This window comes from Cyanistes caeruleus, chromosome 12 (genome assembly GCF_971803275.1).
Source record: "Cyanistes caeruleus chromosome 12, bCyaCae1.hap1.1, whole genome shotgun sequence".
In the NCBI taxonomy this organism is placed as follows: Eukaryota; Metazoa; Chordata; class Aves; order Passeriformes; family Paridae; genus Cyanistes; species Cyanistes caeruleus.
This window is the reverse complement of record NC_141712.1, coordinates 12,731,671-12,748,326: the sequence shown is the minus strand read 5'-3', so window position 1 is coordinate 12,748,326 and position 16,656 is coordinate 12,731,671. Positions and strand designations below refer to the sequence as shown.

Here is a 16,656-nt window from a genome sequence, read left to right as displayed (position 1 = left end):
ACAAACCAAGCATTTTAGCTCTGGTTTCCGTTGCAGTGATTTGCCACAAGCCTTTCTTTTAGTGTCTGTTTTTCCCATGCTATCCAGTTTAGGCTGTGCAATCACTCGGAATGGAGAAATAGTAGGTTTCTACATTATGGTGAATGAGGAGATTACAGCATTGGATCTAAATCCAGTTCCAAAGGAAATAATTCACTGGAGTTACTCTTAGTATACTGAGAGTAAAAGTTAAACAAAGAGAAAACTTTTAACAGATCAAGTATGACCCAAGGATCAGGCAATGACTTTATCCTATTGTACATGTGCTCTGTTCATATTGCACAGTTAAGGTGCTCTTAAAAGAAGTTACAAACTGCAGTAAAATTATTTAATACAATAGCTCCCAGGTTTTAGAAATATAGTGAAAGAATGATCCATTTAGAGATTGGAAACCCATTCATTGCATGGACAGCAAATAATTGGTAGTTTAACTTCTGTAACCCACAATTTTACTGTCTGTGAACAGGTCAGTCTGCACTGCGGTACACAGAAATACTAAGTTAGACAACACAGTGAAATAATGAAATTCTTTCAGCCATTTGCTTCTTACTTAAGAAGTAATAAGCACTTCATATAGTTACAAGTAGTAACCTTGAAGGGTACAAATACCCTTACCTATTTGTTGATAGTACACTGTTGATCACAACAGTTCATCAAAAAAAAACCAAACAAAAACCCAAAAAAAATCCTCACCACAAATTTTAGGCATTATACTAAAGTGGCTAATAAAAAGTCTTGGGTAGATAGACTCAAGAGAACACTGTATTTACCAGCAAAACCTTTTGTAGACAGTACTTTTAAACAGAATCACAGTTTTTTAAGCATACATCAAGAAATAACACTTTCCTGTTGCTGGACCCAGTGATTAACAGCAGTAATTATACACAGGAGCACACAGACACTCAGACCCTGGGATGAATAAGATGATACAGAGCCACCAAATGCAGCCAGCCACATCACTGACACATCATGTGAAAGGTGTAATTGCCCAATAGGTAAATGCTACAGCAAAGTCTTCAAGGAAATTTGTAGAGACCCTACCACTGGTAGTGAGCTAAATGTGTATGGTCAAATTTGGTGAAGAAAAAGACATCCAAAGACTTTAGTTTGACTTCTCCCAAACTGTCTGAATGTCACATCATACATTGTTCACATCTCAATGACTGTCTATAGACATAATTAGCTGCTGTATTCTTGTCTGTACATGTTCTACCTTCTGCATAAATATTATTTTAGATTCTATGGTCATAACTACAGCTTCATTTGGGCTCTATCTTATGGGTATTCAGATAATTCTGTAGCTCAATGTCTAGCAAGGTACCCTAGGACAAGCTCTGTCACATATCACAGCGAGAGGGAAATACATCTCCTACCACTCCAGCAACCTGGCAAAGACCACACTGAGACTCCACTGCTCCCTGGAATGCACTTGTATGTATATTCTCCCCAGACAGAACTCTCTTCCCTCCTCTTCCTCCTGAAACATATTTGTGAGCCCAGCTTACACGTTTGTGGTAGAGTGTGTGGTAGAGAAGTTCTCCATGCGCACTCTGGCCAGTTTCTCAGCGGAAACCGGCCGCAGGAAGAGCTTGCAGGTGAAGACTTGCCGGCAGGCCTTGCGGAAATTCTCCGAGAGGAAAGCGTAAAGGATGGGGTTGATGCAAGAGTTCCCGTAGGCCAAGCAGTGAGAGATGATGCGGAAGGTGAAGGAGATGTTGTTCAGGGGAAAGTGCCCAAACTCTGCCCACATGGTGATGATGTGGTGTGGCAGCCAGGAGAGCAGGAACACAGCAACCACGAGAAGCACTGTCTGCGCTGTCTGGAAAGGAGAAAATTGTGCATTAAATGGTCACAGTGATCAAGTGAGTCTGTGGGATGAGTGAATTTGCTTTCCTCTGTCCATAGTGACGGCAGCATAACACAGGCAACACTGACAGCTGCCAGGTGGCCAATTATGACAATGTGAAAAAGGATGCTAAAAACGCTGGTAAACTTTGATTAACTGGTTTTGGCTTAAGCAAATAACTATAAACAATTGAGGTAGTGCCCATAAAACTTCAAACAGTTCAAAGGCTGCAACAATGCTAACTGTGTTACAGGTTCATTGTGTACCTGGCATACCCCAGGTGCTTCCTTGTTTCACCTACCAGAATGCTGTCTGACAGCTGAGCTAACAAAGATGTTCCCCTAAGTGTGAACAAACTACCCTGCCAAGCATCCTCGAACAGACCATGCTGGAAGTCAAATGATGTCCTTGAAAACAGTCTGGAATGATTAGAAGTTGATGAGACTGAAAGACACAGACCTAGTGGTCTTGTGGGGTCTAGCTCACCCACTGTGGTATGATGGGTACCAAAGAAATTATTAATAAACAGGTCCCATCATTAGCTTTCATCAGCAATAATGGTGCTACTTCTTTACCCTCTAGCAATGTTAAGTAGCTTAGGCTTGTTACCCAGGCAACCTTTCATAGCATCCATCTGCTTAAATTAGGGGGCTACAAGCACTGAAATATTCTTTTGAATAAGGCTTATATACCTAGCTTTCCCCCCCTTTTATTGTGAAATAACAAACCATGCATTTAACATAGGGCTGAGTATTACACAATGTGTTTGCAGTTGCTATGTAATAGCACAGAGCTGTTTCTGGGGTCCAGCTTTTTGGGATTTTGCAAATGGGAAACACAGACAATACTAGAGAACTAATGTACATAATTCATGACTCAAGAAATGGGTTTTGGAAATGGAACTTTTGTCTGTTTTTCAAGTTAGGGACCATGTTAAGACAAAGGAAACTGAAACAAACTCTGGCTTTTATTGTGGTAACTTTCCTGTAGCTTAAACTACTGTTACTGTAGAGTGTGACCAGCTGTGAAGGACTGATCCAAATAACTTGTGTACTGTTTGAGCTTCTTCCATGAGCTGTGGTAGTTTGCACAGTTACTGCATTACTGTTGATCAAGCTGTCCCCAATTAATTCAGACCTTCTGATTTGACTTTGAAATTTTGGTGGGTCCATAATAGACATGTACAATGGCCACTACTGGCCACTTAAGTTTCTCTTACTTCTCCTAGAAGTCTTTCAAGCAGCTCCAGGAAATAACTTACAGTGGATTTGTACAGGCAAAGTAAATGTGTTTAAGCTGTAGAGTGAATCGATAGCATGGTGACAAAGACTAGGAGATATTTTTGTTCATCAGATAATTAGATAAACTTCTGTTATTTCCCCCCCCCCCCATTTTTGTCATGTGCAAATTGTGTTGAATTTACTTGCTTATTCTTTTGTTATCTTTGTAGGCCATCTGCCTCTCATTTATGCTTTCCAGCATTCCTTTGTCTGTTTTGCCCCTTGATTATTTTTTCCTGGACAAGCTATTTCTTGCTTTTAGCCTTCCCCCATCCAAAAAAGCATTGGAAAATGTGTTTAAAAAACATTTTGGGGGAGATACCTCATTCAGGGGGATGCAGAAATCTTTAACGTTTAATTGTGTTTAGAACTGTTGTCCTTGATAAGATTCTAATGAAGTCACTTCAACTTGTCAGGTATCTTGTCAAGTGCAAAATTAATATTTCCCTGTAATGAGTCAAATGCTTCAAGTATTCCATGGATTTACATATTTTAGGAAGAACTGCCTGAATGTTAGATTAATAAACATTCCCAAGATTAAAATATAGAGTGGACAGAACAGTGTAGAGGGGTAGAGGGCTTGTCACTTTCTTAATTTACTCCCAGCTGGAGACAGCCCAGCTGCACATCATTTTTCAGAGCTGATCAGAGCATCCATTTCTACTGTGTACCACAGCACACAGAAATGGGAAAGAACATTCAATTAGGTTTTCATTAAACAGTACTGGCTTGCAGACAAACTGGGAGACAACTGCTGTTTCCTGAAATTGGTGAGATTATTTTTTCCTCTTTTTTTTTCTTCCATAATTCTAAATGAAGAAGCATAAAGAAGCCTATGTCTGTTCTTCCACACTGTCTTATCAGCAAACAATTAATTCTTCTTTTGTTACTGCTTTGCAGGAGGATATCTGATATCTGATTATGTGATTTACTGATAAATCTTTTCTCCTGTTATGCTCATCTCTAACTTGTACATTTTTCCCATAAAATGGAGGCAATTGTTGCATGTTTTAACAGCCCCAGGCTTGAATATGTTACAGAGTTACAGACTTCACTATATATTGTAATGAAGACTTGGAAAAAACATAGTGACCCAAGGTGCCTTAAGCTTTTGTTTTTGGATATTGCAGGTGCCCTGTGTCAGTGCCCAGGAACGACCTGTGGCTTAGTGCAATATACCACTGTACTGATGGAGAAACTTACCGACCTCTAAGGAAGACAATTTTTGTGGCTTTAGATTCAGGGATACCCAATTGAGAACATCCCTTTGCTCAGAGTCCATGTGTGAGCCAATGTGCAAAGTGAAAATTGCCAGTTTCTTCACTCCTGGTGCCATGTTCTTGTTTGCTTTGTTGGCGAATCTGACTCCCCCTGATAGATTTGCAAACATTCTTTTCCTTTTTGAACATAAAGTTCTAACAGAAAGATCAGCACAATCTGATCTCCAGAAACATGTCCTTGGCTTAGTGCTAAATGCAAAATGTTCAGAAAATGGCATACCTATTCTTAAATACCTTAAATGTTGGATAGCAGCTGTCTCTACTTCAGAGCACACACATCTTTCAATTACTATTGAAGCACTTCTCATTGCCCTTTGGTCTTCTTTTTTTTTAATTACACTTGAGTCTAATTCTACTCTTCAATGGTCTGAAAACTGCACTGAAAGTGTTCTTTTTCATTGTTCTGTCCTCTTTCTGGGAGCCAGATATGGCAGTTGGATGTCATGAAGAAGAGGAGGGATGGAAGTAAATATATTTTCAGATGTTATAAATTCATTTTAACTACTTGCTTAATTTTTACAACTATGTGCTAAGAGGGACTCTTCATTTCCCAGCAGCTCGCTTGCATTGTTCCAACTGCTCATCTGCACATCTCCCATTCTGGGATTACGCCACTAATTTCCTCTCTTGGTGCCCTTGAAACTTACTCACTTTCTATTCATAAATGCGTATGAGCATTATGATATTTCCATTATCCCCTAATTGGTAATGATGCTCTTAATTCCTGCTGCCCTGGGCTTCTGTTAGCCAAACAACATGCAGGATTTCACTTCTGAATTCTATTCTCTTGCTCAATGGATTTTTGTATCTTCTATGTTCCTTTGCTATATTTACTGTTGTTCAAGTGCCAAGGCCTTGAACATCACATCTACATGGAAATCTTTGATTTGCATGAACGATAGCCAAATAATTAGTTTAGCATACAGGAAAGCAGTTACAGTGCAACTTTTATCTGCCTCTCTTGGCCAAGATGTCCAGAAATACCCATCTACCTTGAATGAATTCTGCGTCTTTTACCTCAGGCTCTTGTATGACCTTCAAAGTGCAGCACTACAGGGAATGTCCCAAATAAACTCCATGTGTCTTTGTGTTTACTTAGCTCTGGAAGCAATGAACAGTTGATTTGCTTACCTGTCTGGTAAGCAGGGCTCACCTTTCTATTGTGCTAACAAAAAAAAAAAAAAGAAAATCAGAGTAGATCATAGAAAATCATACCAGTTTGTTATTTTTAAGTGGCTCGTTTGGTCTGATAATTGAAGCATCTGGGCTCAAGGTCCCACAACTCCTACTGTCCTTTCAAGGGAGCTTGCAAAATAGCTGTGAAATTCACATCCCCAGACACATTCTTAAACTTGAAAAAATATTTCAGATTGTTCAGTTTGCAAGGCTTGTTATTTGTTCTTTAAAGATGCACAAGACAGAACTGAGTAAACACTGAGGAATCCTGGTGTGCTCCAGAGGCCAGTAAAACACCACAGGGCCGTGCTAGACCTTAGTTTGCATTCATTTGCATCATTAAATCATCTTATTTAAGGCAGATGTATGACCAGAGTCCCTGGGGCTGGGCTCTTATGAAACATTTTGTAACACTGTCAAACAGGGAATCGTTAACTTTCTTTGGAGCCAAATTACAGACTTGCTGTACTCTGCATAGTTCAGAAAAAGGTAATAGGACTGAATACTTAATTGTGAGAGAGGGGTGCACAAGATTTCTTAGCATGTGGTCTTGCTGGCTGGCCTCAAAAACAATTATCCAAAACTTCAAAGGTGAATCCTGCAGCATCACACCATCTGATTTTCAAGGATGGCAAACTTGTACAGCTAGTATGGCATTAAATGGGGAAACAGCCAGTCATGTATCTCTTCTGCAGGCACAGGCTTAGTTCATCATAAAGAATTTCAGCTTAAGCAAGCAAAAAGTTCTAAACCTCTTCCTTGCTCTAATGCACAGATTATACATATAAATGGAAAAGCACTTTACATTGATCATGTCCAACATTCGTCACGTAAATGGCAGTTATTTAAAAATTGCCAAGTGGGATTCTGAATTAAGAGTCAAATTCTTTTGACAATGGAATGTGAAGTCAAGGTGCAGCAAATTTTGTGCAAGGGTCATTTTTGCAAAGTTTTATGTGTGCATAAATTGAAAAGGTTGCTGTAGTTTGAACATAAACACCCTGTAACTTAAAGATCATAACCCAAGCACAAAACTTTTTTTTTTCTTTTTTTTTTTTTTTTTTGTGATATGCGCCTGTATGTCATTTGTAGGATTCTGCTAAAGACAAACTTGTTCTTTTCAGCAGGTGTTTCAACGCTGACTTGGAGAGGGTAACAACTGTCAGAGCTCTCTGGATTATTCATAAACTGGACCCATTCAAACAAAATCTGGTTGTAACCAACTTTACAGTAGTGGGTCTATACATTGCCTGTGAGTAGTTAATCCTAAAAAACAGGGCCCTCTTAAGCTGCCATTTTAGCCCCTACATGACTTCAAATATCAGACTTTGAGTACAATGTTGTGGCAAATGGGACAGTGACAGACAGCAGGAAGATAACCTGTAATGAAAGAGAAGGGAAAAATGTCTTTGCAAACATTGTGCAGGGAATAAAATCCATGCTGAAACCCCAGCTGTATCTTGTGGCACTGTGGTCTGGGAGACAACAGCTGGGTCTTCAGATCCTGCTGAAGTGAAGCCTGGTGTTAGAGACTTCTATTTAGAGAAGATGCTTCATATACCAGTGGGAACTTTTTGACAAGACCCCCTTGAGAGGAAATGAGTGGCACTGCCACTCTGTAGGCGTATGTGTCAGAGCTCCTCTTAACCGTGTGGGTAACCAAAACTCTACCACTGTTTTACTTTTAACTGGGTTTCATTTCCATGCTGTGATAACAGAGAGAGTTATCACAGCCTCATCTGCTCGTGCAGCTCTGCAGGGCCCTGGGCAGCTGGTGCTGCTCTGCTAGGAGCAGGCAGCACACACCAGGGAGGGAAGGGAGCACAGCTGGAGGGAGCAGGCACTGGGAACCATGCTGTGTTACACAAAGGCAGAAAGGGGTAGAGAATCAAACAAGAGACTTCTTGGAAAAACAAATTCCTAATACTGTAGTTCATTATGCTTTGTGTCCTGTTCCCATGGGTTTGATTTATTTAAAGGAAAAGGTCTTAATTTTTTTTTTTTTTCTTTTCATTTTAAAGGCATAGATACAAATTACTGATGCAGTACAATCTTTAAAGGGGGAGGTTAAGCCACAGTACCAAGAACCTGGGCTCCATATTCACATATTCAGAGTCAGTTAAATCCAGAATTACTTTGCTTTCTTTGCTACAGCAATGCAGCTAGGAAAGTCATGCATGTACTTGCACAGCACTGGGATAGTTCATTTGGTTGTGCCATCATCATCTCTTTAAAAATCACCTTAGGTCTGGATCCAGCAATGTCACACTTGTTCTGTAAATGTTTGTCTTACTGAGGTTCACATGCTGTTTCCAGATTTACTAATAGCAGATAAAGTACCAGCTCCTCTATGACCTTTCAGGTAGCTTTCATTTGGATTTGTCCCAGTAACGCTTCTTACTGCATTTCTGTGTTCTATGGCTCTATGTCAGTAAGAATGATGTCTCTTCTGCCTGTGATCAGTATCACAGGATCTGGGGGAGAAGGGAATGGTATTACACCAAGACTCCAGCAAAGTCAATGAAAGCTAAAGATCCAGAAATCTTGATATTTTAAAAAAATCTTACCTAGTAATACTATTTTTTCAGAAGCAGCCTATAATGGAGAATAATAGCAATGTGTTTCCAGTCAGCATGTGGAATGCTGCTCATGGCAAGACCGTTCCCTGAGCTCTGTGGCTTTGATTTCTTTCTTAACTATGTTTTATATGTTTTGAAGTGTTTAATCTTGAGGAGAGTTCTTACAGCTTCTGAAATGCTGAGTGACAGAGCAAACTGTTTGCAGTGGTACTGTTGGCAACTGTTTCACTGGAAAATCTTGTTCAACAAGGACTCTGAGTCTGCAATTTGATTCTTTTGAGACCTTTACTCATGTATGGAGCCCAGATGAGCATTGGGAGATTTGAACAGAAAGCTGCTTGCAAAATTTACTTTTTAACTATTTAAAAACAAAACAACACTAAATCTACAAACTAAATGGAAAAAAACTCAAACCAAACCCAAAGGGAAAAAAACCAAAAAAAGCAAATCCATTCCCTGTTCTCTTGGAGGTAGAAGGAGAATAGTAGTTCAAATGCCCTGTTTTCTTGAAATTATAGGAATGAAGCAGGAATTGCATGGTCATAGTTTCAGACTATCCTCTTTTCTGTGAATATGACACCTTGTTTGCCATATCAGTTTGGTGAAGACACACACTGTGAATTAATAAATGTGACTCAGACAATTTTATCACCTCACGTGGGAAGACTTGGCTGGTGTGCTACACTTTCTCTCATAGCTCAAGGCAATCAGGGTTTAGCCACTGAAGTCACAAATATTTCAGAACAAACTCAGAGTTCTGTATGTACTAAATTAACCTTCCAAACGTGAATCAAGATTCATTTGTCAAACATCTTTCAGTTAAATAAGCAAAAGCTGTTCATTTAATCTCTGATGAAGTTTACGACTTAAAACCAAACACAGCTACTTTCACAAATGGACCAACTAAGTACATATGAAGGAAGCTAGATTAACAGAACTGACAGGCATCTACGGGTTTCCTATCAGGCTCTAGTGTGAAGTGTTCTTAAGAAGATGTGCTTTAAAAGACTGACTCTCACTCTTGTGTTTCAAGTATGCTTTGAAAGCCTATGCAGGAATTGAGTGTGTCTGTAACTGACCCAAGGAAGCCTCCTTAAGAAATGCTGAGTAGTGTTTGCAACAAAAAATACTTGAAGTAAGTACACTTAAGAAGATGTCTGGCATGCAGGGAGGCTAGATGGACAATTTCTACACAGGCAGTGCTGGAAGAAGACATATTGTGAAGGATGATGTGTGTGTGTAGAGGAATATATTTGCTTTTTCTTTCATCTGAAAGCATCATCTATTTAACTAGGCCTAACTGTGCCACATGGAACAAGAATTGCTACTGGGTGTTTCATAATTATTGCCAGGGAAATACTTAATGGGAGGAAGGGAGGAAGAAATGCTGTACCACTAACTTATTTTAACAGGTAAAATCAAAGATGTTTTTAAAGATTGATTCTCTTGGCAATATCTAATAACAAAAGTCAAGGCTGAAGAAACTGTAGAGCTATTTTTTCATTAAATCCACAGAGCAAATCTGAAAACAACACAAGTGGATACATTTCAAAAAGTGTCATAAATTAAATTCTTAACTTCTTTCTAGAAAAGTAACAGTAGATATTTTTTGGTATGTTGAATTTAAGAGAATGTTGGTAGCATTCTCTTAAAAATTAGCAACAAAATAGGTAGTGTGCCATTCATACATAGGTAAGGAAATTCTGAAGAGAAATTTAAACCAACCAGTTTAGGGATTCATTGATGACCTATAGCAACTTTTCAAACCTGAAATTGTGAAATGATTCTATGTGGAACAACAGTGCTTCTTAGCACTTAATTTGCTGCATTTTACAATATCAAAATTGTCAACACATTTTGGTTGCCTTTTCTCATGGTAGCTGTTAAACACACAAAACTCTGACTCTGCTTTCTGTTTGTAGTTTGCACTATTGATCCAGAAATTATACTCTAGGTTTTGACATTTTGATTCACAGTTTATCTGCAGCAGCATCAGCATTCATCAAAATGTCAGTAGGCAAAACAAGACATGGTGTTTCTCAACATAGTCTGTTCCATCGAGGTTGGGTGGTATTCCTGCAGCAGGCAATAGAGAGCAGCTCATTGCTGCATAATGTGCTGCCTTAGAAAAGGTGATTAAAAGAATGTTTATCAGAACCTACTTGAAGTTAGATGAACACAGAAAACATGTTCAAAAACACTCTGAGGGGAAAGGGGAAGTAACACCCATATAGTAAATATTGTTTGTGGTGTATTATAACTTCTGCAGTTATCGTGTTATGAGATAATACTGAAAACAACAGTTGAGTTTTATCCTTACAGACAGTGTAGGTGCAAGACCAATTATGCATTTGATACTCATAAGTATATTGCAAACAAAACTGAGTGTATGCTAGTGAATGCAATGAACCAGTAGAAACAACATATAAACTACAGTTAAATCTGGTTAGGATTCATAGGCAAAAAAGACTGGCAGAAACTGTAACTCTCTAAATTAACTGGAATCAGGCTGATTACTTTATAAACCTGGCACATCTATTGTATTATAGTCAATGTACAGATTAAACCAAAGACATTTACCTTCTTCTTTGATCTCTCTGACTTCTTGGAAATGTTCTTTACTTTCGTATGGAGATGATATAAAACCTTGCGGGGGAAAAAGGAACAATATATTGAATGGGAAACTGAAATTTATGTATTAATACTTGAACTCCTCATACAAGCACAAAAATTTAAAGTAATAATTTTAACATTACTTCAAAGATGAATTTGATGCTTTCAGATTTTTAATTCTAAGTTCTCCACATTCAAGAAACAAGGTTTGGAAAAAGCATTAAACCTGTTAAGCTTTCAGTAGTTCAGCATATATTAAGAGCTCGGTTGGCACTATGCTGAAATCCACAGGAGTTTTCAGATGGACTTTGAATTTTATATTGAGCCTCAGATTGTCTTTATTTATTCCCTAGGCTGATGATACACATGGGCAGAGAGCAGGCTGCCAGTCCTGTGCCCTGGTGGGACTGTCCTGCCACTCCTGAAGGCAGCACAAACAAATGCAGTGGTAGGAATCGGTCAGCCTCCAGAAGAAGGGTCATAAGGGGTCTTGGATCACTGTAGGCATTTCTCAATTAGCAACATCTAGATCTAGCTTTTGAAACCTGATTACAGCACAGCAATAATCTGGAAATGTTTATACCTCCATAGGCTTTCTCTCTTGCCAGTAGCAAGCATTTGTTACTTAGAGAGAACAAAACGAAAAATATGAAAAACAGCAAGAATCTCTAGGGGGTTGGGGTGTCAGGCTGGGTGTCATATTGGTAGTTGTAATCCCTTTTGTGAACTGGTGCAATGTCATTCTCTGCTTTCCTTCCCTCCCCCACCTCAAAAAAGTATTCTCTACCAGGAGAGGACATGGAAAGGGTTGGATCAGTTATTTGGCTGTGTAGCTGTGTGCACACACAAGCCACCAAGAGTCTGGTATCTTTCACTCCATTTAAACATTATTCCCATCCCTGGCACCCACCTTGGCATAGCAGCAGGTGATGAGCAGCAGGGGCAGGAGGTATCCCACCAGCAGGATGGTAATCTTGTACATCTGCTTGGCTGTGGAACCGTTTGCCCAGTGCTCCCAGCAGAAAGAGCTGTTGGGTGCTTGCTGATGGCCACTCATGAGGGCCTGGTGCTGGGCCACGGGAATGGCAATGAGGAGAGACAGCAGCCAGATGACAGCCACGCCGAGGGCAGCATTGCGCTTGCTGCGGATGCAGGGCGAGCGTTTGGCATGGACCACAGCAATGTATCTGTCCACAGACATGGCCACCAGAGTGAAGATGCTGACCAGCATTGTAGCCATGGCCAAGTAGTGAACCCACTTGCAAAAGAAGGCACCGAAGATCCACTCTGGCAGGGAGTAGATGGTGGCCTGGAAGGGAACGCAGAAGAGCAGAAAGGAGAAGTCTGCAATGCTTAAGTTCAGGATGAAGATATTGGTGGCACTGCGTGATGGGCGTCCCCCAGGCCGGAGACGCCCCAAAACAACCAACACTAATGTGTTTCCCACCATTCCCAGGAGAAAAATCAACCCAAAAAGCACTGGTACAATCACCACCTCTGGGCCACCCCTGGTTGCTCCTGCCCAGCACATTGGGGCCTCTGTTTGGTTGGTCTCAAGGCTGCACCTGCTGCTGCTGTTGGCTCCAAGGGAAAGCACAAAGTTGTTTTCCTGCTCCTCCATGGAGCCAGGCAAGGAACAGTCACTGCAGCCCTGACTCTGACAGGTGCGTCTGTGTTTGTTAGGGGTAGCCAGTGGTGAACTTTTCTCTTTTCCAATGCCGTGTCTTTCCTTTGAAGAGTAATTTTCTTCAGATGATTCTTCCAAGTTCTCTCTGTCTCTGGTGCAGATTATTCCAGGGACTGGCAAACAAAGGAGTTGAGGAATTTGTGTCATCCAAGAGGTGACATCCAGGTTTGGCAGTTGATGCTGGTGTGGCAGAGAAAAAGTCTGTGCCAGAAGAGCGGAGGATGAGGCTGTCCTGGAAGCGTGGAGCAGCGGCAGAGCAGCAGCAGCTTGGCTTGCCCCTCCTCTTCTGCTTCCCTCCCACACTCCCTGGATCTGTGGCTGTCATACCTGCTTTCCCAGCTCCACGCTGAGCTGTGGCAGAGAGAACAAATGCTGTCTGTGACCTGAGCCCTTCAGAAAACAACCCCTGGCCAGCTTTGTCCCCATGCATTACTGCTCACGAGGGGGAAGAGCAAAGCAACAGTTCTCATCCAAAGGGATGGATAAGCAGCAGCTGCTGAACAATAGTGTGTGCAGTTCTGTGAGGGGCAGCATTGTTACTGGCTGCATAAGAAGGGAAAAAAGCGGAAATACTTCCTTTTAATCAACAGAGAATGATTTTAGTTGTTTATTTCTTTATTAATCTTCAATGGTCCCATTACAGCATAAAGCCATCTGAATGGTTGTGTTTCCAACACAAAAAGCTGGGAGAGCTTTCGATTCAGCACCGGGTCTTGCCGCTTCTGGGATATCTGCCCGAATTCCTTAGTGCCTGAATATTCATGGACATTGTTGATCCAGCTTTGAAGACATTTTGGGTTCAGCCCAGTAGTGCCAACAGTGTCTGCACTGGAAAAGGAAATGTTCGGTCTTAGTAGCTGTGAGCAGCTGTAATATTCCCTGCCAGGGAATAGAGATGTGGGGTTTTTTTTAACAGAAGTTTTATTTAAGATTAATGGCTCAGTTACTGTGGTTTTAATGCTTACTTATAGAATCAGTACATATGTTTTAGAAGGTACTAAGTAGGTTAGTTCTAATGGTTTATTTCCTCACATTTCTAAAGGGATTCCTCAGGCAATGAGGAGTGAACAAAGTTTAGGTGAACATTAACAGTACCTGCACACGGTGATTTTTGGATGCAGCACAGCTGCCTGCAAAGAGGAATACCCACCTCTATTTTCAGTGGTTACAACTCCAGGCACTGGGTCAGAGTGGGGCACCACTGGCTCTTGTGGATGGGAGGGTTTGGCTGGGGGAAGCCCCTTAATTTTAGAAACAAAGTTCAGGAGCTGAGGGCTGCCCTGTCTTGTGATTTTTTCCCAAGCCCTTGTTGAGAGGTGGCAGTGCTGCCTTCTGTAGCCTGCTCTGATTATATCCTTGCTTAACACTGATCTGGAGCTCAATCCCTTATTTCCCTCACAGCTTCGGGGTAGTTACAGGGTGAGGCCAGGGAGGGAAAGATGTCTAAGCTACAATGGAAAAAACGATCTCCCCTTGTCATGAGCAGGTCACCGTGCCGGGACCCGGCGTCACCTGCAGCCCCATGGCCTGGCCGCCTCAGGTGCTGTGGCACAGGACCTCCGACACCTTTAAATCTTCCAGTTCCCGAATGTTTTGTGTGTTTGCTGGGATCTCTGCGGGGACAGCGCTGTGCTGCAGCCCGAGTGCCATCTAGTGACATTTTATCTCCTTCACTGCCCTCAGGCAGCTGCTGGGCCTCCCTCAGCCTTCCCTCCCCTCAGCCCTTGAGTCAGGCCTGCACTTTCCTCTCGTCCGTATGCACACCCGCCCCACCCTTAAATCATAAAACTTAAACCTGTTTTCCTTTTGTGATAGCATGTGACCGCTGTAAGGTTACTTCTTGTAATATTCATATAACTACATGTAACATTTTAGAGCAGGCTATTGAAAGTGATTTCAATGGCTGTCTTTATATTTTCGATATTTGGGCTTTTTGTGGTTTTGTTTTTTCCTCTTTTCTTTAGTGGACATTCATACCAGAAAGAATTATTTAAAAAGAATCAGTAACACTCACAGCAAATGGGAACATGCATTTTAGTCTTTTAGTGGGTTTGGGCAAAGTAATAAAACTGCAATATGTGTGGTTTCTACTGCAGGGGATTTGAGACAATGCATTCAGGAATTTAAGAATTGCTCGTATATGTCACCTGCAGAACAAATACAGCTTTGCAGATCTGAAAAATCTCATGGCATGGTAAGCAGAACATGGGCAGGGAATAGCACAGTTTTGGCAGCGAGGAGACAGATCATAGGATTGTTTAGATTTGTAAAAAAAAATTAATAAAATTTAACAATTACCTACATTCTTACAAAAGGAACATTCCAGTTCTGTGAAGGTGTTATGACAGGGGCAGGGGCAAGAAAGGTGAATATTCTGGAATATTCACTTGCTGAATTAGACATACAGAAAACCATGAGAAGGAACTCATCTTGTTTTCATTAGGAAACTGAGATGCTGCAAATCTGATTTCAAATGGAGCTTGGCTGGTGTGGACATATTCCTGGCTGGCCTTACTCACAAGGAAGTACTTTCCAGTGTTAATTTACATGCTTTGCTGAAAACTTACCCTAAAAGTATGTTTACCATGGCAGTCAAAAGTTTCACAAAGATAAAGATTCCTTCTCCTGTTTCTTTCATTTTGCCACTTCTCAACTGCTTTAAATCATGTGGTTTTGACAGTGAGAAATCTCCTGTCCCTGAGAATTCCCAATCCAAATACAATCAGAAGGGAACTGACTGTGCCAAGACAAAGTAGTTGCCATAAGACCTGTTCATTAGTCCAACAAGCAGGAGAAGGTCAAGTCACTTAAGTACAGGAGCACAGATAGCAAGTGAACCTGTAATGTCTGATTTGCTGGGAACACTCACATTATGTGTGGTACTTTAAAATTCATAGTGTTTCATCTGGAAACCAGAAACAATTAATGCCCTGTGGATTGAGCTGCATGAAATATTTCAGCTGTAAAAATTCTGCTGTTCTTTAGAAACTGTTGCTTCTTAGATGAAGACAACAAATATTTAAACATGAGTGGGAGGATGTAGCAAAAGGACACTGAATAATCTTCATGAGAGGAAAAAAAATGTAGAAGTTTTATAGCCATCACTGATGATCAACATCAAGAATGAACTGGAAGCCAGATGCTGTTGCTTTTCTCTGAGTTGATTTGGGCTAAAAACATTAGATTTTTACCCCTGACTAAACAGGCATCAGATGTGTCTTGTTGAGAGAGGATAGTACTGGACCTCTATGAACAAACCTGCAATCCCAGAGCAAGGAGAAGAGTGGGAGAATATCAACCCTAAGAATAAAGGTGGGGGAAAAAAACCCCCAAAACATAAAAAAGTAGTATTCAAATGGTAACATTTTTAGCTTGTGTAGGTACAAACTAATTTGTCCATTTTCTGATTGCTAATGGGTGCTTCAGTTCCTAATTGCACTGAATATCAGGTATGTTGTAAACCGCTCCTACTGTTTTGACAGTCATGGTTCAGCTTTTGATACCTGTGCATTAGCTCTCTAAGCCTCTTGACTTTGGAGTGGAAAGAGGGCACTGAAGCATAACAACCAGCAAGAACCTTACTGTCACACTTTTCGGTGTGTCTAGAGAATGTGGGTTACATCTCAGATTCAGATCCATTTAAAGAAAAACAAACATCCAGATCAAAAGCCTGTTTGTGGCTTTAGGTTCAGCAGCTCTTGGTGCTTTTTGAAAGGCTGATTCAGGCAGAAAAGCCCTTTAGGCTGACTAATGAGCTACCTAGATGCAACTGGGAAACAAGCAGTGGCAGGTCAGAAATCTGCACTAGGATCACACCAACCCTTTCCAGTTATGATCCCAAATGGAAAGAGAAGGTGCAGTGGCCATTCCTCTTGAAGTATGATCTCAAGAGAGGCAGGAGGTCCTGTTGACTGCTCTGCACATTTGTCCCCAAAAATGACAGCCCAGATTGAATTCCTTTCCAACTCCATGTAGTCCCTTTCCTGAGTTGCATCTAGATAGCTCCTGAAGGAGCTGAAACCTTCATGCCCCTAGGAGTTATTTGTCCACCGGGCCCCAAGCTGAGCTGGATGGGGTGGTAGTGCTCATGGAGGAGCTATGATGAAGTGCTGCAGCAAGTACAGAACTCCCAGAATAAGCAAATCCTTTCACCTTT

The 16,656-nt window shown here is 41.0% G+C and overlaps 2 protein-coding genes across 6 annotated transcripts in view; one reads left to right on the top strand and one right to left on the bottom strand.

Annotated features, from left to right (window-relative positions):
• Positions 1–255: 255 nt before the first annotated feature.
• Positions 256–14,145, bottom strand: LOC111934576 (galanin receptor type 1-like). 2 transcript variants are annotated; one of them, XM_086847247.1, is made up of 5 exons: positions 14,013–14,145; positions 11,724–13,328; positions 10,781–10,846; positions 5,577–5,610; positions 256–1,858 (listed from the first exon to the last, which is right to left on the bottom strand). In XM_086847247.1, the coding sequence occupies exons 2-5, from the start codon at positions 12,645–12,647 to the stop codon at positions 1,602–1,604; spliced, it is 1,281 nt and encodes a 426-aa protein (XP_086703373.1). In that variant the 5' UTR covers positions 12,648–13,328; positions 14,013–14,145; the 3' UTR covers positions 256–1,601. The 2 variants fall into 2 exon arrangements, with proteins under 2 accessions (XP_086703373.1, XP_023790516.2); XM_023934748.2 differs by lacking the exons at positions 5,577–5,610; positions 14,013–14,145 and adding an exon at positions 13,651–13,997.
• The window catches only part of LOC111934578 (dipeptidase 2-like), a 20,776-nt gene continuing 17,726 nt past the window's right edge, over positions 13,607–16,656 (top strand). The window contains exons 1-2 of one of the 4 annotated variants that reach the window (XM_086847250.1): positions 13,607–13,684; positions 14,597–14,694. The gene's annotated coding sequence lies outside the window, so the exon portion shown is untranslated. Of the gene's footprint in view, positions 13,685–13,975; positions 14,041–14,596; positions 14,695–16,656 lie in introns of those variants that run through there. The other 3 variants (XM_086847253.1, XM_086847249.1, XM_086847252.1) reach the window with 3 other exon arrangements.